The 23808-nt window shown below is 38.1% G+C and overlaps 2 protein-coding genes across 4 annotated transcripts in view; one reads left to right on the top strand and one right to left on the bottom strand.

Moving 5' to 3' along the window:
• Positions 1-2754: 2754 nt before the first annotated feature.
• Positions 2755-3847, top strand: LOC107556485 (DNA-binding protein inhibitor ID-1-like). The gene is made up of 2 exons (XM_016239650.1): positions 2755-3232; positions 3345-3847. The coding sequence occupies exons 1-2, from the start codon at positions 2882-2884 to the stop codon at positions 3378-3380; spliced, it is 387 nt and encodes a 128-aa protein (XP_016095136.1). The 5' UTR covers positions 2755-2881; the 3' UTR covers positions 3381-3847.
• Positions 3848-5304: 1457 nt separating this feature from the next.
• The window catches only part of LOC107551590 (nuclear receptor coactivator 3-like), a 60771-nt gene continuing 42267 nt past the window's right edge, over positions 5305-23808 (bottom strand). The window contains exons 8-24 of one of the 3 annotated variants that reach the window (XR_001604789.1): positions 21438-21581; positions 21033-21180; positions 20451-20929; positions 18763-19757; positions 17653-17779; positions 16833-16991; positions 16503-16721; positions 16292-16406; positions 14918-15089; positions 14412-14777; positions 11559-11660; positions 11409-11474; positions 11015-11192; positions 10651-10831; positions 9647-9827; positions 7461-8762; positions 5305-5315 (exon numbers count right to left, since the gene is read on the bottom strand). Coding sequence is in view for 2 of the 3 variants with exons in the window: in XM_016233292.1 (XP_016088778.1) it covers positions 8751-8762; positions 9647-9827; positions 10651-10831; positions 11015-11192; positions 11409-11474; positions 11559-11660; positions 14412-14777; positions 14918-15089; positions 16292-16406; positions 16503-16721; positions 16833-16991; positions 17653-17779; positions 18763-19757; positions 20451-20929; positions 21033-21180; positions 21438-21581 (3644 nt within the window). In the remaining variant the exon portion in view is untranslated. Of the gene's footprint in view, positions 5316-6847; positions 8763-9646; positions 9828-10650; positions 10832-11014; positions 11193-11408; positions 11475-11558; positions 11661-14411; positions 14778-14917; positions 15090-16291; positions 16407-16502; positions 16722-16832; positions 16992-17652; positions 17780-18762; positions 19758-20450; positions 20930-21032; positions 21181-21437; positions 21582-23808 lie in introns of those variants that run through there. The other 2 variants (XM_016233407.1, XM_016233292.1) reach the window with 2 other exon arrangements.

Below are 23808 nucleotides of genomic sequence, written 5' to 3' on the forward strand. Positions count from 1 at the left end.
TTTTTTTTTATTTTTTTTATCAAATTAAGAATGCATAACTTCCTTGCTTTTTAAGAAATACAAATAAACATGTACAAATGTATATATATCCGGACAAAAATAATCACTGTTATATTCGAAAACAGTAGGCTATTTAATTCACTTCCTTAAAATTGCAATAAAATAAAAGTGTCGCCATAAATCAAATCAGGGTAGAATCAGGACAAGGACAGCTTATATAAATGATTTCTATTGGGTTCACCATTTAAAAAAAGAAGCTTTATATTACACATTTCAAACAAAGAGTTGCCTATCTGTGTATTAAACCTATAGGCACACTAGATGCAGATAAAACAGATGGCAAATAAAAACGAGCGATTGCTGTCCAGTGGTCAGCATATGAGGCCATCAAACAATAAAGCATATATAATTTGTAAATTTTCTTTGAACTTCCTTTCTCTGCTTCTAAGAATATGTTTTGTATTTTACCAAGAGTTCATAAGGGTGTGCGAGTGTGTCAGGGGGATGTTACACTCTTTGCCTCTCTTTGCCTTGATGTGCAGTAAACAGGCTTTGGAGAGCCCAGCTGTGAGGGCTTATTGTTGGAGTCGGTAGGAAGTGCTGATAGCTTGCGCAGCTGAACAAAAGCGGGATGAGCGAGTGGAGGGGCGCTCCAGACTCGTCGGCTCCAGCCGAGGTTCTCTCTCACAGTCCCGATACTGCACTCCCATTGTTCAGCTCCTCCTCCGCCTCCCCTCAACCCCGCTCAGCTGTGACCGAGCCAGAAACGCTCCAGTCCCTCTAAACTCCTGCAGGATGTACAGCTAGCCTATGTGTACGAGCCATCGGTCAAAAATCACGTGCATTTAGGCATTCTTTTGAAATACAAATATTATGAATGCATTTTTTACACATTGCAACTTTATTAGGATATTTAAATCACGAAGGTATTCTCTGTTTTATCATTTTCTTGTCACAACAAAATGGCTTTCTGCACGTAAAATGTGTATTTCTTATTTTCCAAGTATTAAAATAATTGTATTATTTTTTTAAGAAATAAATATAAGCATTAAAAAAGTTAATGTTAAAATGTAATGTATACGTGCGATTAAAAATAATCACTGTTATATTCGAAAACGGTTCATTTACTTTCTTAAAATTGCGTTTAAATAAAAGGGTCCCTGGAATCTAAAAGAAAAAAAAACCTCTGGCTCAATAGGCTATTTTTCACTTTGTCTCTCACTTTTGTGTCTTTACAAGAGTCTTTCGGGACGACAATGGCAGTTTGCAGGTGCGCGGAGCGGTAATCGCATCAGAGGTTTGAAGTGATAAATGAGCGCTGACCAGTTTGTTCTCAGGATTCCGCAGCGCGCGCAGGTGAATGGGGGAGAGTGGAGGGATGCGAGCCTGTTGTTTGTTGTTGCTATAGAGACCGCCCGCTCGGCGCCAGGCTGACAGGCGTCAAGGCTCGAATGAATGGGTGACGTCACGGCGCTGGCGCCCGGCAGTCTGCTTGGGTTTGTTTGGACAATCTGGGGGAAGAATCAGAGCACAGCAATGCAAAGTTATGTGAGTGAGTGCGCGCTCAAGGAATTTGGAGGTTTTTGCGCGACATTCAAAGAAATCCAATGAGACAATCATTGGTGGAAAATAAACAGATAGAGAAACATTTGAATAAAAACGAGATTGTGGCAAGACTTGGTTGCACAATAAACCTCAGCACTATACAAGTAATGCACTTAGTGTACGATAATGGACTATGCATGTGCAAACAAAATAGTACAAACTGGCGAAATATCCTTAAAAGTAGCTTAGCCTGTAAACTTATAATTTTGCATCAGTTCACAATAAATGTCTGATGTATTGAAACCCACAGAGTCTCATATCATGCCTTGTACCACGATTTTATCAGATTTTATACAAACCACAAGACAAATATTTGATATTAAGCAACGATTTATTAATGTATAACTTTTTGGATTAAAATGCATTGTAAAAATAAAACTCTTGCAAAGCCATAGCCTATATGATATAAATAGTTTGTTTGGCATAGCCTACTTCTTTTTATTATTCTTAAAACAGTGAATCAAAAACTATTTTTAAAGCTCAATGTCAGTGGAGTTTTAAAACAGGCTATCATTAATATTTAAAAAACATTTGTCAGTGAAATAAAAGCCATTGTGGCATAACCAACATGCACGAAGCCATTTTGTTGTCATGTGACAATAAAATAATAGCAGAGATGATCCCTTTAGACACTCATGATGTCAAGGTCATTCAATTAAGAATTAAAAAAAGGTTTTATGTATATATATATATATATAATTTTTTTAACTTAAAATGTTATGTTGACATTATATTCACGCCCACTGCAATGACAGAAATGACTGTGGCAAGTTAAATGGATGGAAACAAAATGGTGAAGAAATATTTTACAGTGTGCTTTGTTTCTTAAAGCAGCCCACATACGAAGAAAGCTTGTTTCATTTGAAAGTAATAACTGTTGTCTGTTGATCCTCGACCACCCCCACCCTCCGCTTGATCTGTCTGCTTCACCTGTGGAGTGCACAGACAGCTGGATATCCACAGATCCTTCGCAGGAGACACACATTTGTTTCCATTTGTAACACCATCCCCCAAGCATATTGTAACTGCGATAACGGAGCCGCGCTGTCATTGGCTGAGCGAGCGACTCCGGTGAAACCCCATTGGCCCGAGCCTGCAAACACGAGTGTTTGGTGACGCCCACAAGCGCCGACATCCTTTAAATACCGAACAACTCGGCTCTGCACGCATGTGGTGAACTGTCATCGCACTCTCGACGACTCAAGACCCTGAAGGAGTACGAGCGTATCGCTTCAGCTCATTCCCTTTGACTTAACCGTCAACCTTTACAGCCAAAATGAAAGTTGTGGGACCTACCTGCGCGCTGAAGAGCAGCAAAGTTGGAGGGGAGGATGTTGTCCGCTGCCTCTCCGACCAGAGCCTGGCCATCTCCAAATGCAAGATCCCGCTGCTGGACGAGCAGATGACCATGTTTCTGCAGGACATGAACAACTGCTACAGCAAACTGAAAGAGCTGGTGCCCACGCTACCGACCAACAAGAAAGCCAGCAAGGTGGAGATCCTGCAGCACGTTATTGATTACATCTGGGACTTGCAGGTGGAGCTGGAAAGCAAGAAGAACCAGAGCTCCGCTCCTCGGACTCCCCTCACGACTCTGAACGCGGAACTGGCCAGCATTTCTGTTGAGGTAAATATCAAGTATTGGCTAGAATATGACGCTTTGCGTTCAAATAAATGACCTATTCAAGCCAGCATGTCTGAAAGACTCCACTCATGATGTTTCCCCTCTTGTCTTGCAGAACGGCTGTTCAGATGACCGAATCATGTGCCGTTAAAGTTGATGCTCCCGGTTTCTCATCAACTGATCGGAGCATCGCGAAGAATGAACAAGGTGCGCGGAGGTGATGATGGACCAGAACCACCGTGACGCCTTGAACTGTGTTGGGAGAATCTCCTTCTCCTGTTGTAGAGGAAAACAACTTTCAGTAGAGAGTCACAAAACCCGTGGACATGAGACCTGAAGTGTGACGTTCTCTCTGAGATCTTCCCAAACGTGTCGATGTGTGTTAGCTGTGGAATCCATGGCGATTATTCACTTAAAGTTCATGCATTTCCCTTTGGGTCAAAGTTTCTCCAATGTTTTGATAACTTTTTAGAAAAATGTCTATTTTGTTGTAAAGTTTTCTCAGATTACTGAGCGAAAGAATGTATTGTATATTACAATGACATACGATGTGAATGCCTTATTGTGTTTTTTACAATGTATATTGTTTTTTAATTAAAAACAAGAAAATTAGACCTATTTCGGACTTGTTTTATCAATTTTGGGTGTGAGAATGAATGGATGGAAGTTGGGCTGAGTTGAGAAAATGCTGTTTACTTTGTTCAAAAAAGTTGAGTTGGTCAGTTTTACTGACATCTCAAATGAATTGGTCTCACAAGGTTAGAGGTCATTTAGTTAACACATTAAGCTGTAACATGTTTTCTTGTTATAATATCCTTGTTAACATTTAACCTGACAAATCTGTCATTACAGTTTGATTTTTGTCAATTTCAACTTATCAGTAATTAAACCGAAAGTGAACCTATCACTTCAGATTGTAACTTTTAAAGGCAAACAAAACTTAAAATTAGCAATCAAACTTTTGATAGTAGGTTGATTTTTTTTTTTTAAATAGCCTAAATAAATAAAAAATAGCCACATTTAATCTTCAGATAAAACTGATGAATATAGCTACATTGACAATAACAATGAAAAGCCTATAAACAAACAGCAAAAAAAAAGTGCATTAAATATCTATATGATGGAAGAGAGGTTAACAAATGTCCCATTAAATTGGGCTAAATGAATAAAATAATTTATATGTATAAGTAATAAATTCGTTTTAAAAAATAAATATTTCATTTATTAGTCATTTTTAGCTAGTGATTTTTGTAAACACTTTCTAAACTCTCTGATTTTTACGCATCCCAGTATTTAAAAGGCGGGTAGCGGAAGGGTTAAGTGTTTTCCGAGAAAAAGGCAGTTCGTTACAAGATTTATTCCGTCTCCCTGGTGCAATGTTTTTCTCATTTCCCTGCGGTGTGATGCGCGCAGCTGCAGGCCTCGCGATGTGCGGCTCGGCCAGTGTGTGTGTGTGTGACTGTTTGTGTGATCGCTTTGTGCCAAGGGCAGGGGAGGGCGCAGACTGAGCGGCGCCGCCGCACACCTGGGGAAGTTCAGGTTAAATCGCTCCACATTCCTCGGCACACAGCTGATTGAAACATTAACAAACAGTAATCCGCAAGCCCGGGCTGCAGATGGGCCGGGAACACGGCCAAGGAACTCTCGCTCCCGCTGTATAGTTTCCCACATACTACAACGAAAGCGTCTTTTAAAAAGAACTTTGCGCCTTTAAACATTGAGCCACACACTACAGCCAACTTTTCCACTAAAACATCAACTAAAGCGCAGCAACACGCGCTTTGAAAACAGTAGACAAAAGGAACATGTTGTTTTTTAGGCCAGTGTGAAATACTTTAAATTAATTGCGTCAAAAGGCAATTTTATGTTAATGTTAAAATTGTTAGGCGTTTAGCCAACATGTTTGTATACTGAAATTTATCTCAGACGGAAAAGTGATGGATAATCTGTAGGCTACATCCGTTTTAATTACGCTCATCGTTGTAATTAGATGCTATTTACGCCCTATTATTATTGAGGTAGATGAAGACGATCCCCTTTTCAAAGATAAAGTTCGAGGTGTAGTTCTGAAGCTGAACATTTTAGCCTCTAGCGCCCCTCTGCGGTAACACGATGAACTTCATTTTCACGTCATCCCAAACACAAACACAAACACACACACACTCACACACACACTCTCTCACACTCACACTCACACACACACACACACTCACACTCACACTCACCCTCACCCTCACACACACACTCTCTCACACACACACACACACACACGTTGGTTTTATGAAGATTTTGCTTTGACCTACCACTTTTTATTATTAACTAACAATATTTTATGTACCCTATCCTTCACAGAAATCTTTTTAAGTATTTAGGTAAATTTAGATTAATTAAATTCTTTAGTCATTTTAAGCCACATTAACAGTTTGTAGATTGCATTTACTAAACTCCACCTTCTACTAAACTACCCTGAAAACAAAAACTTTACTTCTGTTAGTTTCCAAGGCAACATTTCTCAGTTTTGTTTAGTTTAACTTGATGTACTAAAAGAACTCAAACTAAAATAAATAGAAAAATCATTAATACAATTAATTAGACATTCAAAAACAACAACTAATATAAATGAAAACACAACAAAATTACTAAAACTTGGAACTAAATATTGAAAATGGAAAAAACGAAAAGTAAAATACAACTATAAATAAAATAAAACGAATATCTCAATAATATATAGTTAAATGGGGCCATTCCATAGATTACTAAAAACAAACCCTAACCCGTACATCTCTTACATTTTTACCATTAAAAGAAAGAAAAAAAGAAAGAAAACTTTATTTACTTTTAGACTTCTTTTTAAACTTTACCTCACTTCTGGGTGCCCAAAGTAAAAAGAAATAAAGTAGGTTAACACACACACACACATACACAGGTTTACTATCCTTATGGGGACTCACCATAGGCGTAATGGTTTTTATACTGTACAAACCATCTATTATATCTCCCTACAGCTAAACCTACCCCTCACAGAAAACTTTTTGTATTTTTACATTCTCAAAAAAACTAATTCTGTATGATTTATAAGCTTGTTTCACCATGGGGACCTAAATTTAGGTCCCCACGGTGACACGAGTCCCCATGAGTCGGTGTGTGTTCAGGTTTAATCCCCACCGGCAGTGGTCGAATTGTAAAAATATTTCAGGGGGGATGGTGTGGTCAGTTTCTTTTTTTCAGTTCCTGTAACTAATCTTACACGATGATCACAAAATTAAAAAAAAAATTTTTTTAATGAAACAATTTGCCTTATTCAATTAACTATTATTTATACGCTTTTTCCCTTCTGGTGCCTGAAATGGAGGAATTTTGGTCAATATTTTGCTAATTGTGTTTTTGTGTTGGTAGTGCTGGCACCTTGTCTGGTGGCTTAGGCCCGTCATGGACAAATAATGATGACAATAAAACCGCCAGTAGGTGGCAGCAAGGCAGCAATGTATTAATAAATGATTTATTGAATCATTCAATAATGCTATCCCCTCCCCCCCATGACTCAATTCGAGCCCTGCCCACCGGGATAGAAAAACATGTACACACATCTCACACACGAGAGACTGCAGGAAATACATGTCACGTTTAAATAGAACTTTTATTTACAACAATATCAACATCAAGTAAAATAATTACGTGTATTGTCATTTACATCCTGTAAAATGTGAGCTTATCTTCCATGTTCACACCCCTCAGTCAACCAGTTCTGAAAACACACCAGAATAACCTCAATTTCCCGGAATTAACATTTCAAAATATACTTTGTCACAATCAACAGTAACCTAGCGAAATGAACACAACTGATAGTGTTGCTTTCCTGAAAAGACAGAAGAGACTGACTTCTTGTTAGTTTCCCACTGTATGTCATTCCCACATCTGGGAATCAACATTATTTGAAGTCACTTGATGGTAAAGACTGAACTAATGAAGCGGCTGAGGATCACTGCACTTCAGAGATGCACGGATGAGAGTCTTTGTCAGAATGGATTCCTTATTACTCATACTTTTAAAAAGCACATCCGAGAGGCTCTTAAAAGTGGTTTAAGAAAAGTTTTAAAATGAGGTGTGTAGTTACAAGTTGTCTTGGCAGTTCTGGAGATATTCATAATCATCAAAATCTTACAAAACAAACTGAAGAGCGAATAGACCGCATGATAGAGAAACCCTCCAAAAGCACAGACAATACTGCTACAATATTAACTGGCCTCAAAAATAAACCGGTATACTTGGTTTTTTATGGATACAGTATATAGTACAAAATCATAATATGTAGTAATATGTTCATATGATATGTACCTTTTACTCTGCGCATTTGCACAAAAACATTTATAAATGGATACATTTCTGTAGTCAAACTTGAGAAAACAGAAAAAAAAAGACTGAAAAAATATCTTTGGATTGTGCATGTTTCTTAAAGGTAGATTTCTGAAGAACCGAGAGTACAACACAGTGAGAAAGTGAGTTATTTTTCTTAGTAAGAGCTAGCTTAAAGAGCAAAAACATAATCATCTGAAAACTTGCACCATTTTTTTTTTTTCGGTCAGAAGAACAAATAGAAATGATAATAAAATGATGAAACCGTCACTGCATCACATTTCCGATGTCAAACATTTAGAAAAAAGTGCCATCAAAACAATGGCAGTCATTGTTGGGGAAAAAAAAAGAAAAGAAAGAAAAAGAGCCGGTGCTGGAAAAGATCAACATAAAATATTTTCTCCCTTTGAAAAAAGTTCAAATAGATGTAAAACCCAGAGCAGTATTGACCTAAAATATAGATAAGATGGACCTATCCGGGCCCAAACTCTGTGCAAAAAAAGTATGTAGTAAAAGCATGTATGATACATATGTAGCATACAGTATTTACAATTCTAATCTTATTCACACAAAAAAAGAAAAAAAATCCTGTCTAATACTGTGGTACCATATGCTTTTTGTTGACATACCACTTTGAGCCGGTGGCACTGAGAGGAGGATTATTGCTTTGATATGCGTAAGTGGTGAAGTTCTGGTGTTTACAATTCTCACGGTTTTAATTCAAACAAGGCTTGTCCGAAACAAATTTAAAATAGAAAATATGCACATAATCGTTCTATAAGGCTAGAAAAGCAAGAAATATATTGCAACTATCCTTTGCGTACTAGCCTTAAAATAAAGTGCTCCCCCACACTGTCAAGTGGTACCACAACCGTTCCTACTCTGTTCCCCCTGGTGGTTATGTTAAGTACTGCAGTACAGCCATGTACAGGAGAGAGCCTGCGGCACTCACTACTGGGCACATTCAGAAAGAAGCCCACAGAGAAGGCGGAGTCTCTCTCGCTTTCCCTTTCCATGTCTTTTTCTCTCTCAGTCAAGTTTTCGCTGGAGATTTCCAGTGAATTCTCCTTTACGAGGTGGATTTCATAGCTTCATGTTGACATTTCGTCACTGGACTGATGTGTGAGTCCGTGTTAAAATCCAGATTTGACCGAGATGGCTCATTGCCTCAGCAGTACTTCTGTAAAACACACATTAAACACGAACAGATAAGTAACACATGGTATGTTTTAATGCATTTGAAGGAATAGAACACTTGCTGAAAATTCACTCATCATCAGGCTATTCAAGATGTAGATGAGTTTGTTTTTCATCAGAACGTGTTTAGAGAAATTCAGCATGACATCACTTGCTCACCAGTGGATTCTCTGCAGTGAATGGGTGCCGTCAGAATGAAAGTTCAAGCTGCTGGTAAAAACGTCACAATAATCCACACGACTCCAGACCAACAATTAACGTCTTGTAAAGCAAAAGGCTGTTTGTAGGAACAAATCCATCATTAAGGCGTTTTAACTTAATTTTAACCATCACTTTTGAGTCCATAATCTATAATAATGCTTGCTCCAGTGGAAAAAGTCCATCTCCTGTTTTCTTCTCACATCAAAACCTACCAATATATTTGTTTAGAACAGATTTGGACTGTTTTTGCTCGTAAACAGTGTTTGATCTGTGCATATTTCTAGCCTGATTCAGACGATTTTTCACTAGATAAAGTAATATTATGGATAGAGGAACAACAGTTTGAAGTTAACATCTTAACAATAGATTTGTTTATTACAAACACAAGACTTTGTGCCTCACAACACATTAATTGATGGACTGGGGTCATTTGGATTACTTGTGGGTTACTGTGATGTTTTTATCAGCTGTTTTTGACTCATTCTGACGGCACCCATTCACTGCAGAGGATCCATTGGTGAGCAAGTGATGTAATCCTAAATTTCTCTAGATCTGTTTTGATGAAGAAACAAACTCATCTACATATCGGATGGCCTGAGGGTGAGTAAATTTTCCTTTTTTGGATTAACTACTCCGCAAATATAACTGAATCAACGCAGTCTGTACCTGATCGGGTCCCATTGGCATGCGACCCATGCCCATGGCATTCATGCCCATCTGGCCCTGCATTGGGGGCATCTGCCCTGCACCGTTGCCATTTACACCCCCCTGCATAGAACCGTTTATCATCATTCCTCCGTACTGTCCCGGTGCCCCCTGCTGGGGATATTGCTGCTGCGCGTATGAACTAGGAAACAGATCAAACAGGAGAATGACTTAGATACACCCAATAAAGCATAACTCTATTAAAGACCATGTATTAATGTTTGATTGTTGTGATTGACAGGTTCAATTAATTCACTACTTCTTGTCTGAAAGGTTTTGCGTTTATATTTAACAGTGTTCCACACCAGTATTATTGTAGGACTATTTATATACTATTAAAATATTAGTATTTACTGACATTAATGTTTTGAATTAGCTTTTATTTTTATTCTTCATTTTAATTTGTTTTAAGTAATTGTGTTATGTGCTTTTGTCTTTTTTATATTTATATTTAGCTTTATTTATTTCAGTATTAGTTACCAATACAAACATCTGCTTTTGACCAATGGATACCAATGATTTCTACAATTTATTTTACAGCATTTTTAGCTGGTTAAATTTGATTTTAGAATTGAGCTTAGAACTAACCCTAACTAGAAATACAATAATATATAGTAAAAAATGTAAATGTTAAAATTAATATTACATATTATTTTTAAAGATATTAACTATGCTTTTTAAATATTAAATGTATTTATTTTACATTTATTTGTGTATATTTTATATCAAATATTTTATATTTTTAAACTATAGTAATTACCATTACATTTTCATGACTTCTCAGGATTTTTGACATTGTATTAAATTGTTTTTCAAGACCTATATGATATGATATGATATATGATATAACACTTTATTGTCAGACGAGTCTGAAATGTATCTTGCATGATTAAATTGTTTTTCAAGACCTGAAAGCAAAAATTCTCTGGCATTTCCAGGCTGCAGTAAAAGGGTTTATAACTTACTTATTAATGGGCATGGGCCCCTGTCCCCAGCCTTTCATCTCTGCAGACTGGTACATAGGATTGCTCTGAGGGTGCTGTTGCATCATGGGATTCTGAGGGCCACCCATACGACCAGACATCATATTGTTAGGGGGGCTGCTGCCTGTTCCCACAAATGAAGGGTCCCCCTGCTGGCCCATACCTGAAATCACAACACGGAGATATTTACAAAAAAGCAACAAGAAAGTGCATAGCAGGTAATTAGCAAATGATATACCCAAGCAAATTGTTATTCTATTCCAATTGTGTTATCCAACATGTCTCATTACTAATTATTTTATAGTACGTTTTTTTAAACAACGAGATCCCATTATAACTAGCCTACCATAGTTGCCTCCATAGTTAAAGGGCTGCTGGCCAGGCTGGTTCATTGGTGGTCCTCCCATAGGGTTGTCCATTCCTGTAGGAGCTGTGACATTAGGAGGGGGACTAAAGCCTCCGGCTGCAACCTGCTGCTGTTGCTGCTGCTGCTGCATCATTATCATCACCCTTTGTCTTCTCATCTACAGAAAAAGAGAAAGCAATGTTTAAAATCTGAAAGGGTTAAAACTATTTTACAAAAGACACTTGTTATGATTTGCTACATCAGTCTTGAATAAAATCCTATACTTCAGTTACACTACATACTTTGTCAATGGCGGTTAAGTATCATATATGCAATTCCACACAACATCACTGAGAGACTCAGAAACGTATATTTTGAAATCATCTTTTGATACCTCTGTTTGAAGATTCATCATTTCTCTGCTACGCTGGGCCATCATCTGAGCATTCAGGAAACCAGGCTGAAAGATAGAGGAAGGGCGATATTAAAAAGAGAAAATGAACTCATATAAGGCTTCAGATATCATCAAAAGATGAAAAGCTACCTGTCCGCCCATGCCTGGCTGCATGCTGGGTCTCATGCCAGGGTTTCCTGCAGGGTTGTTATCTGGCCTCATTCCCATGCCCTGCCTGCTCTGGTTCAAAAACTGCAGCAAAGGAACATTCAAATGTTGAATCTGATTAATCAATACAATAAAATTATCATGCAAAGATCATTACTTGTGTTGGATATAGGATTTCATGTTTAAAGGGGTCATATCACTTGATTTCAAGTTTTCCTTTCTCTTTGGAGTGTTACAAGCTGTTCGTGCATAGATACGATCCCTAAAGTTGCAAAGACTAAAGTCTCAAACCCAAAGAGATATTCTTTATAAAAGTTAAGACTCGTCCACGCCCCCCTAAAACGCCTCGTTTAAACACGCCCCACATGTCTACATCACTGTGTGGGAAGATTTGCATAACACCGCCCAAATGTTCATGCAAAGAAAGAAGGCGTAACTTTGATTCTCGCTGTAGTTTTGTTGTTGCTGCCGCCTCCATGTCGTGTGTGACGCTGTGTGTTTCGTTGTGAAAGCGAAAATACTTTGTTTGGCCTTCCAAAAGAAGACATGACTAGAAATCAGTGGTTAAGTTGTATTTACAACACTGTTCCAGAACACTTCAAACCAAATATTCGTGTGGGTGCAACGCATTTTATGGAGGACTGTTTCCTGATCCTGGGAGAGTAGACTACAATGCCGGCTGTTCTGACTCAAAGACTGTACGTACCGTTTTCATATTTAAAGCGTGGCGCGATGCTACGCAACACGTAAAAAGACAGTATAAGTCATTATAATCAGTAATTATGTCCCCACTGGATGCAACAAATGCCTCGTTTATAATGGGTTTTCATGTTTTTGTCTCGTCGCTCCGGCCAGGACAAGGCATCCCAATATAGTAAGGGGCGTAACATTTCCATCACACGCTTGAGGAATTCGGCCAATCACAACGCACTGGATAGCTGGCCAATCAGAGCACACCTCGCTTTTCAGAACGATGAGCTTTGTAAAAATCGATGCGTTTCAGAAAGGCGGGGCATAGAGGAGAAACAATAATGTACAGTATGTGGAAAATAATGTGTTTTTTTAACCTTAAACCGCATAAACACATTTCATTACACCAAATACACAAAATAATGTTCTTTTTTTTAGCAACGTCATATGACCCCTTTAATTATTGGCAATTTAGAACGTAAAATTTATGTATAACAACAAAATTTAATCTCAAGATATCTGAAAACAACAACAGCAACATTTAATCAGTGTTTGGGATGTTCTGCTCTGGAAGTATATTAATGTCAAATGCCCTTGATATAATAAAAGCACTGTTTTTTCTGTAAATCAAACCCAAAGAGCATTTCTTGAAATGCGTCTGAATTTGAACCACTGAAATGGTGGAGCTAAATTTGTAATCAAAATATTATGAACCAAATATTACCAATTTGGTATTTCAAAATTAAAAAGAATATTTTGGAACTAAACTTTGGACGGCTAATATTTATTACTGAATTTTGTGAAATTATTAATGTTTATTACTAAATGTTTAAAATATTCACTGTTTAAAACTACAATAATGCTCAACTGCAGTTCTCAAAAATGCAAGTTCTCTTAATACAATGCTTTTCCCCCATTTTTTAAAGATTTTTTTGCCATTAATAATCTTCTCTATGTGGTTATTTTCCAAAAAAATGTAATTAAATCTGAATTTAAGTGAATGTGTTTTTTTTTTCCAAAGTTAAAGTGGCGCACCAGGCTGCATTCAATATTGCATACTGTCTAGTGGGTACTACATTTTGTTTGAAATTTACTTTGCAACTGTTAAAAACTGTTAAAATATGTTCTATATAGCATGAATATGGGTGTCACGAATTCAGTCCATGGACTTCCGTTTATTCACCACCAGAGGTCACCCTTTCCATTACATTGACTCTCGCACAACACAAACCGTTGCATAGCACCCCGGACTACATTTCCCATCATTCTTTGCACGATTTGCACACTGCACTGATTGCACACAGCTGTTTCTAATCACCTCACTCACTATATAACACCCACTCTAACCACATTTCTCTGCTGAGTATTGTTTAGCCTGTACCCCTTTCCGAGTCTCCGTGTTTTCCTTGTTTTGCCTTGCCTTGCCTGTTTTTGCGGTTTTTGATCTATGCCCGTTTTCTTGGATTTCTCCCTCTCGTCTCGCCCCTGTGATTCTGTCTGCTTATCGGTGACCTACGCTAGCCCTGTGACTATTCTTGTGTTTTGCCCGCCATATACCTGTTTGCCAGTGTTTTGACCCTGCCTGTTTACCACGTCTCTTAAATAAAGTCTGCAGATGGATCCACATGTCTCACGTCTTGTCAGCCCCGTTACAATGGGTAGCATGAATGAAAATTGGATGTACTAAATTTGCCATGCTGATATGGTCATGTGACCTACAGTTACGCCGCTTCACTTATCATTAATTCTCTAATCCTCTCGTGTGGCCTTATGGGTAAAGTCTCCATCAAATACACATTTTATAATCTCGGCAAAATAGCCAAGTCATCCAGGTGCTTTTCCTAATACTATGAATTTGGACATACTACTCGTCTTGCATACAAATTAGGGAAGTATGCAATTTTTTGACGCAGCACCAGTTTTTTTGTGTCATAGCAAAAAAATAACCTGACTAATCGATAGTGACTTTTTGATTTTTTAAATTTTTATTAATTATTAGTCATAATCCTACAGTACACAAAATAATAAAGGGCAAATAGATTCTGGGACACTATAATTTCTAAAATGTGCATCAGCTGTAACATCACAATAATCGATTACACTTCCTGCAGAAATTGTTAGTGTTATTGGAGGGCAGCTGCTCACCTGCTGTCCCTGCAGTCTCTGCTGGAGCTGGTATCTGGTCGGATTCCCCATCCGAGGCCTTGTCAAATTAGCACGAGGATGCATAGCGCCCATACCGCCCATTCCGGGGAAGCCACCCTGTTGGTTCATCTGACTCATCATGGGGTTAAACCCTGGTCCAGACTGCCCTGGCATGGGACCAGGTCCAGGTCCAGGGCCAGGACCTGGGTTGGGACCACGACCATATCTGCCCTGCATCCCCATGGAAGGGGGGCCCGGGTAGCCCTGTCCATACATGCCCTTGGTGTCCATACCCATAGCAGAGTCAGGTCCCGAGCAAGGACCAGAGAAGGGGTCTGTTGGAGGGGGCTGGTCTGAACTATGACCCTATAGAGAAAAAAGACCAAGATGATGGTTTTCAGTGAATGTGGCTAGGCAGCAGCTCTAACATATCTAACGCCACAACATTGAGGATTGTGATTTATAAACTGAACGCATCTGTTCCATGAAGCAGACTGGCAGGGTACCTGGTTGATGAGATCCGGTATGCCAAGGGCACGGTCGATCTCCTCCAGAGCGATGACGTCAGTGTTGTTGAGTAGAGAGTCCAGCTGGTCCAGCAGAGCTCGCTCATCACTCTGGCCCTCAGTGGTAGACGGAGGGACCAGAAGATCATCCAGAGAGTTATTAAATGGCAGCCTGATATATACAAAGCAGACAAAGAGGACGTTATTGACTTGTGTGTGTAAAAGCCATCCTTAAAGCAAGATTTATTTAAAATGTATTTAAACTTAATCATCAGATGCACACACTTATTTTTAAAGAATATATCTTTAAGTATTTTTTTGGGATTTAAAAATGAATGTAACTAAATTTTGTTTAAAAAAAAAAAATAATAATAAAAAAAAATATATATATATATATATAGTTTGAACAAATTGGTTTAATGATTGACAATGACTCATTAAGACAGTGACTAGCCACCACCTACTACCGTTTTAATTTCATATTTAGATTCATCTCATTTAAAAAAAATGGTCATACTTTATTATTCCAAAGAAACAAATACACAAATACATACATTTTCTTTTTTTATGCATTTGTTTTCATATACATTTCTGTTTAGGGATTCCAAAAAAAACACAAAAAAACAATGAATTAAGAAAAATATTTATCAATGATGCCTTTTTGCAGACATGAAAGAGCTGTCAACTTTGATGGGCTTTGGACGGACGTTATTGACTTGTGTGTGTAAAAGCCATCCTTAAAGCAAGATTTATTTAAAATGTATTTAAACTTAATCATCAGATGCACACACTTATTTTTAAAGAATATATCTTTAAGTATTTTTTTGGGATTTAAAAATGAATGTAACTAAATTTTGTTTAAAAAAAAAAAATAATAATAAAAAAAAATATATATATATATATATAGTTTGAACAAATTGGTTTAATGATTGACAATGACTCATTAAGACAGTGACTAGCCACCACCTACTACCGTTTTAATTTCATATTTAGATTCATCTCATTTAAAAAAAATGGTCATACTTTATTATTCCAAACAAACAAATACACAAATACATACATTTTCTTTTTTTATACATTTGTTTTCATATACATTTCTGTTTAGGGATTCCAAAAAAAACACAAAAAAACAATGAATTAAGAAAAATATTTATCAATGATGCCTTTTTGCAGACATGAAAGAGCTGTCAACTTTGATGGGCTTTGGATAGAAGGTGTGTGACTCGATGTGAGGAATGTCCATTTCAGTGAATAAGTCTAGCAGAAGTTAGCAAGTTGGCTAACACTGTTTTTCATCATTTTAAACATTAGGATTAATTGAATGCAGGCAAATTAACTCAAGCTGTAGATCTAGTGTAGCCTCATTTACATTACCTGTTTGCATTCTGTGCTCCCTCCATTCCCATCCCACTGTCTGGCCACGAAGGGGACTGTGGTGGAGGTGCCTGCCCACTGAATGAATTCCTACCCATTCCTACATCATAAGGCCCTGCAAAAACAACATCATGTAGTTTGAAAGATTTAATTTGATGTGCTACCTGTTGTAATAGACCCACACTGCTGGTTTTAAGTTAACAGAACTTACCCATATCCATCAACTGCTGCTGCAACATGGATCTGGTTGCAGGAACGCTGTTTGATCGGTTAACCATGGGTCCTCCCATCAAGCTCTTAGGATTGTGGTCCATGCCTGTGCGACCCATGCCAGGGTGTCCGACAGGACTGCCGGAACTGGACATTCCCCAATCTCCAGCACCTGCCATAGGGGGCCGATTGGGCATTCCCATTGGCCTGTTTGGACCTCCTGGGAAAAGCATGTTGGAAATGTTAAAATTCAGCTAAAGAATGAATGCATATACAGTTATACAGTTTACATAAGATTAATGTTCAAAACTTGAAAATATGATAGACTCACCCATGCCTATCTGGTTGTCAATATGCTCCTGTTTGACAAGAGAGGAAGGGGCGCTCCTCCTACCAGTCATGCCTGGCCCGCTCAGGGGTTTACCATCAACAGACACTGCCCTCTGGAAGGGCACACGCTGACCGGAACCCATACCAACACCCTCCCGGTCTGGAACACAATAATGCATACAATTTGCTTTAACAAAAATGGCCAGCTTTCTTTGGCCATCCACATGGTCATTAGCAGTAACTTTTAAAATATATGTCCAGTACATTTTCTATTAAACTTTACACGTTGTTATCTAGTCACAACAAATTTTCAACATCCCCATTCTGACTTTGAGGCGCTCAAGGTGTTGTGACTCACCATGTGCAGTGCTGTTAGGTCCATTGCCCTGCTTATTGCCCCCCTCCATTCCTCCAGTTCCAGAATCAGCAAACATTCCAGAACCAGAATTCCTTAGCCCTCCAAGAATACTCTCTAAGTTATCCAGCTGGAAAAACAAAACAAAGTATTGATGTTAGAATAATAATTCTGAATTTGCATATCAACAAAGCAAAACGTATTAGTTGTCAAAATGTGCAAAGATAGTTTTATATTGTTTTTAAAACCATAGCTCAGATTTTCCGGTCTGGAACACAATAATGCATACAATTTGCTTTAACAAAAATGGCCAGCTTTCTTTGGCCATCCACATGGTCATTAGCAGTAACTTTTAAAATATATGTCCAGTACATTTTCTATTAAACTTTACACGTTGTTATCTAGTCACAACAAATTTTCAACATCCCCATTCTGACTTTGAGGCGCTCAAGGTGTTGTGACTCACCATGTGCAGTGCTGTTAGGTCCATTGCCCTGCTTATTGCCCCCCTCCATTCCTCCAGTTCCAGAATCAGCAAACATTCCAGAACCAGAATTCCTTAGCCCTCCAAGAATACTCTCTAAGTTATCCAGCTGGAAAAACAAAACAAAGTATTTATGTTAGAATAATAATTCTGAATTTGCATATCAACAAAGCAAAACGTATTAGTTGTCAAAATGTGCAAAGATAGTTTTATATTGTTTTTAAAACCATAGCTCAGATTTATAAGCAATGACTTATAATGCTTTTTCAAAATATAATTAATTATATTACATTAAAGGGTATTTTTTAGTTAATCGAATATTTATTTATCTGACCACAAATACAGTATGTATGTATTTATTTATTTATGTTTTATCACCATATCAGCAACAATGGCTATATTCATGGCAACATGAACAGTATGATTTCAATACATCATTTACAATAATACAATTTTCTTAAGTAGCAATCACTATAAAACATACAAGTAACAACAATAATATTGATAAAAATCATAGAATCTTTCCGTTTAATCAATGAAAAAATTATTCCGGGAGAGAGACCACAAATACAGTATAAATAGTAATATTACAATTTAACAGAAATATTTTTACAATTTAAAACGACTGTTTTAATCATTTTTGTCGGTTTTAAAAATAATTAATATACTGTAAAATGTAAGTTACTCCTTTGATGGCAAAGCTAGATTGTGTCACATGATTCTTCAAAAATCATTCTAATATGCTGATTTGGTGCTCAAAAAACTTTTCTTATTAATGTTGAAAACAGTTGTGCCGCTTAATACTTTTGTGGAAACCATGATACTTCTTTCAGGATTCTTTGATGAAAAGCTTTGTAACATTATAACATTATAGTCTTTACTGTCACTTTTGTTCAATTTAATGCATCCTTGCTGAATAATAGTATAACTTTCTTTAAAAAACAGTAGTAGTATATATTACATTTATTTATTTTGTTAAACGTATATATTTATATTTATTATTAAATCAATCCCAATATATAGGACAGATGTGTTATTGGGACGTACAGAAGTATGGACCCAACATGAGAAGTACGAATCAACTGTAAATACCTCATCGGGTGGTTCGATCTTGACTTTGCCCTCCTGGTTGTTAGAATTGGAGGTTGTGACCCCTGACCCCTGCCCTCCAGCGGCCCCTCTCCCTTCCAGCTCCTCCAGCTTTGGCTTGACCTCTGTTGCATTGGGCTCTTTGGAGTCATCCTTATTGAGGAGATAGTGAAGGAGGGCTTGTGGCTTTTTTCCTTCTTTCGGACTGTGCTGCTCCTGCTTGAGATCCAGATTCCTCCCCTCAGCGCCAGGGAGCTCTGAACCAAGAGAGGTCTTACCAGTGGCCTCGGCTGTGATGCGAGCCACCTCGTCGGGTGTGTTTCCATTTTGAAGAAGCTTGTGGAGTATCTTGTGTTTTTCCTGTAAGGTGTGAGAGCTGTGATGGCCACTGGGACAAGCTGTGGATGACACTCCACCCGAGCCTTGCTGATTTACGCTATTTCCTGATGATGAGGACACACCTGTCGATGAAGGACTCATCATGCCACTTCCTGTCTCCTTTGAGTCGGGACCCATTGGAGTGGAGGCACGTCCTGGGACAGGTCCACCAGTCCCAATACCAATCTCTTCAGTTGGAGATGTGAGCAACTGAAGTAACTTCTTGTGGCCCTTTCCGTCAGGGACTCTCCGGTTGACTTCCACCCCAGTGGAAGCATCCTTGCTGGACTGGCTGTCCGGTTTATCAGTGGTCTCCGACGAAGAGGCCTGTTGCTGATCTAACCCTGTGCTGTGAGCACTTGACGGGCTCTTGGAGTCACCAGCGCTGGGTTTGCTGTTGCCGGTCTGGCCTTGCTGACTTGACTGGGTCGAGTTGATGCTGGGAGAGCTGTCGGATTTGTGGGCAGGAGAGTTGAGAGCTGAAGGTAGAGAAGAGCCAACACCTTCACTGATGGCCTGGAGGGCATTCAAAGAACTGCTAGAGAAGGTGTTCCCAACTGATGGACCAGAAGATCCACCACTGCCGCTCATACCCACAGGACCTATGGGAGAGTGCATGCCTGTAAAATCAAGAAAGCTAGTTTTCAAATTTAGCACTAATAAACACAACACCAGTATAATTAGGTCAGTAGAATCTGAAAACATTTTGCACATTTTCTTTGATGGTTGAAAGGGATGATCTGCAGATTTGACTTAAATACAATAAAATTTGTTAAAATAGCCACCTTATTTTTAAATGTAAGAGCGCGTGCAGCCATTTGTAACTTGAAAGTGCAAGGCTTCCAGTGTCATTCACTTCAAGTTATTTTAGCTGTACAAAAACAGTCTATTATGCTGCTTAATTTTGCAAACTAATATTTATCACATTATTTCAATCTATTACTGTAATTATAAACACATTGGTTTGTTGTGCAACAGGTTCACCATTTATTGCATTCTTCTAGGTAAAGCAGCCAATGAATCATAAGTCGGAAATTCACAGAGAATAGCTTACTTCCGCGTTGCAAAATTAGGTGGATAAAAATTGCAAAAACGTAAACTACTTAACCATCGGGTCCAACCCTTATATATTGGCAGGTGAGAGGATTATCAAATTAGCTAAAATGTCTAATAAACACACTTGGGATGTGTAGAACTTTGGGAATAACAAGTTTGAATTCAGTGGAATAGGAACTTTCAATAGAATTCAGTTTTGTTCCGCAGGCCTAATATTCCACCCATCTAATTCTAAACTGCAAAACCAGGACACTTACCACCAGGAGAAAAGGGACTTGCACCCATTTTAGGACTCCCTCGTATCCGTGGCGACCCCATGAGATTCTGTTGAGCAGGGTTCATGCCAGGGCTTCCTTGGGAGGGACTTGTCATGCCCATTCCATAGCCACCACCGTGAAATTGACCCTGCTGGTGCTGATTCATGCCAGGATGGCCCATCTGATTCATAGAATTCATCTGATTCATAGTGCTCATTTGATTCATGCAATTCATCTGATTCATATTCATTTGATTCATTGAATTCATCTGGTTCATTTGATTCATCTGATGCATCGGGTTCATTTGATTCATCCTGTTGCCTGGGCCATACATAGCTCCTCCTCTGGGTCCCATGTGACCTTGCTCGTTCATACCATAGCCTCTGGTATTGCCCATGCCCATTTGGGCATTCGGATTGGCATTTCCCATAACTGATCGCATTACACCACCCTGATTGGGCCTGTATCCATTTTGCTCCCTGTGTGAAAGAGATATAAGTGAAGGCGAGGAGAACACGGAGGTATTTTCATGTAAAATCAGAGCAGTATATAACTGTTGACTTTGGGTAGAGGGGAACAAACCTCTGCAGAAGATGAGTAGAGAGGAAGGTGAGCGGGTCATTGGTGACAGGGTTTCGGCAGAGCTCGCTGCGCGTTTGTGCCGTTACTGGAGTGCCATCTGACAAAGAGAACCGATAGGGTGGAGTCTCTGCTCTACCATGAACATATGCTGAAAAGAAGAATACAAACAATATTAATAAAACATGTTTCCAATCTGTCAAACCCAGTTCACACTGCATGCAAAAGCAGCACTAAAGCAGCATGGTTTTATTTCTGCGCCCATTTTAACAAGTTACAGAATTCACACTTCCATTTTGTCTTTCAACATAATTTCTATGGAGCAATTTACTTCATTTACGCACTTAATGGAAAGAATCAAGCTGAGCTGAGCTGAGAAAAGATCCATGTAGGTGTATTACCACATACCTTCATGATAGTGTCTCTTGTAGGACCAGGGCTGACCCTCACTACGATGCAGGAACATCTGCATACACCGGCGCACTAAATCTTCCCAGCCAGGACGCATGGTGGTGTGCAACAGGCTCTGCTGCTCTATCTCGATCAGTTTGCCTGTGGTCAAATGAACACACTCAGATGTGGTACTAAATGTAATTTATGTAATTTTTTTTGTGATTTCACTGTAATCGGTTTCATAGTTTTGTCCTTTAAACGTTATCAATATTTACTGTGAATAAAATGGCAATATGCTATATAAAGTTATAAAATATTATTATGTGTTGTATCTGATTAATTTCCACATTAAATGTCATACTAAATTAAACGTCATTATATATATATATATATATATATATATATATATATATATATATACACACACACACACACACACACACACACACATACACTGTGTATATATATATAGTAGTGCTTTCAATCGATTAAAAAAAATTCACGAATTAATCGCACATTTGTTTCTGAAATGAATCACAATTAATCCCACCTAACATTAAAGTTTTTTAATATACTTTATATTGCAATAATTTCACATTCGATCTTCAAATTAATATAGAAACAACAAAGACAGTATATCTTTAATATTTGTTTAATGGCATCATTTTATTTGTCTGAAGGCGAGTATCACTGATACCAATACTACTGATGTCTCTAGGAGATTCAACATTACAGTAACTATAATAATTATAAATGTCATATTTAGCTACCAGTGCCCTTCAGCAAGTAGGAAATATACAGAAATTCAATATCAAACACTAAATTCTAAACTAAAAATAAATGAATCCTTAAAGCTACAAAAGTTATTGATTTCCTCTTTTTTCTTTTGTTCTTTGATGAAGAGACATCACAGCAGCTGGGTTATTAGGTTATTTTGGCTGCTTTAAGAGCTGCAGATGCTTAACATGATGTGGATCTGACACGCATCGTATTTTGTCTTTACCTTTTCTGACCCACTTCAAGACTTAAAGTCTCTACTAATGAGCTGACGAGTTGAATCGGGTGTGTTAGATGAGGGAGACAGTGCTGGGCTGCTCCAAGACAGTTTTAAAAACCACTGCATTTCAGAGACATGTTCTTAAATGTGACTCATATATAACAAATACTTACATGCATGCAGTTTTAAGGCAGCTTTAATTGCCTTTTTCGGTAACTTCATGACTTAATTGACGACATAACTACGACACTGCATGCTCAGTTTCTTTTGAGCTTTAATATAATATAGCACGCACCGCCGTATTTGTGTGTGCAACTGAAGAGTGCTACGAGCACAGTAACGGCTGACAGGACAGGAAAATTTACTGACATATGGCCATCTGACCGCGGTTCACTGTTGTTCTACTGAAGCTTCCTCGTCACCTGTACCTTTTCCGTGCTCGTTTGACTAGTGCCTCGTGCTGAGGCGAAGTTGGAGTGCACGTCTGAAAGTCTCCCATTTGATGTGGTCGTAAAAACGTTCTGCGTCTAAATAAACGCAATTATTGTCAAGAAAAAAAGAGACAGAAGCAGCAGTTGTGAGTGGGGTGGCCAACCCTAGCTCCGCCCATGCGGTAAATATTTTTAACGCCATTAAACTGAAAAAATGTATTGCATGTGTTAACATGCTAATTTTGACAGCACTAATATATATATATAAAATGTAAAAAATATTTATAATATATATATATTCCTCAAGTCACCGGCCATATCTATTAGTGCTATTAGTGCATATATGTATTAGTGCTGTCAAAATTAGCATGTTAACACATGCAATTAATTTTTTCAGCACTAATATACAGTATCTCACAGAAGTGAGTACACCCCTCACATTTTTGTAAATATTTTATTATATCACACACACACACACACACACACACAGGGCCTAAAACTAACTTTTCGCCAGACCTGCCAATGGCCGGTGACTTAAGGAAATTTACCGGCAATAAATATTTTTGCCAGCCACGGAAAAAACAGACAGTTATGACACCAACATTTTTGATAATAGCAAAATAAAAACACAATCCTTGATTCCAGTTCCGATACCTGCTAAAACTACTAGCTTAACCAATATAAATGTAATAGTCTACATTTTTAAAGACTATTAAAAAGTCAGTTGTAAAATAAGAACAAATCAAATTACAAGCCATAGCACAAAATAGCCTACTATATACAACAAAGATACAAATGGAAAGGGTGCATTACAGGCAGGTCTAACAGTGATTTTCATGTAGCCTACAGAAATTTAAAGGGGTCCTCTTATGCTCTTTTACAAAGTCTTGATTTTGTTTTGGGGGTGCACTAGAACAGGCTCTCATACTAGGTTGTTTGAAAAACACATTATTTTTTA

Source organism: Sinocyclocheilus grahami, unplaced genomic scaffold (assembly GCF_001515645.1).
Source record: "Sinocyclocheilus grahami isolate Dianchi unplaced genomic scaffold, SAMN03320097.WGS_v1.1 scaffold2.1, whole genome shotgun sequence".
Lineage (NCBI taxonomy): Eukaryota > Metazoa > Chordata > Actinopteri > Cypriniformes > Cyprinidae > Sinocyclocheilus > Sinocyclocheilus grahami.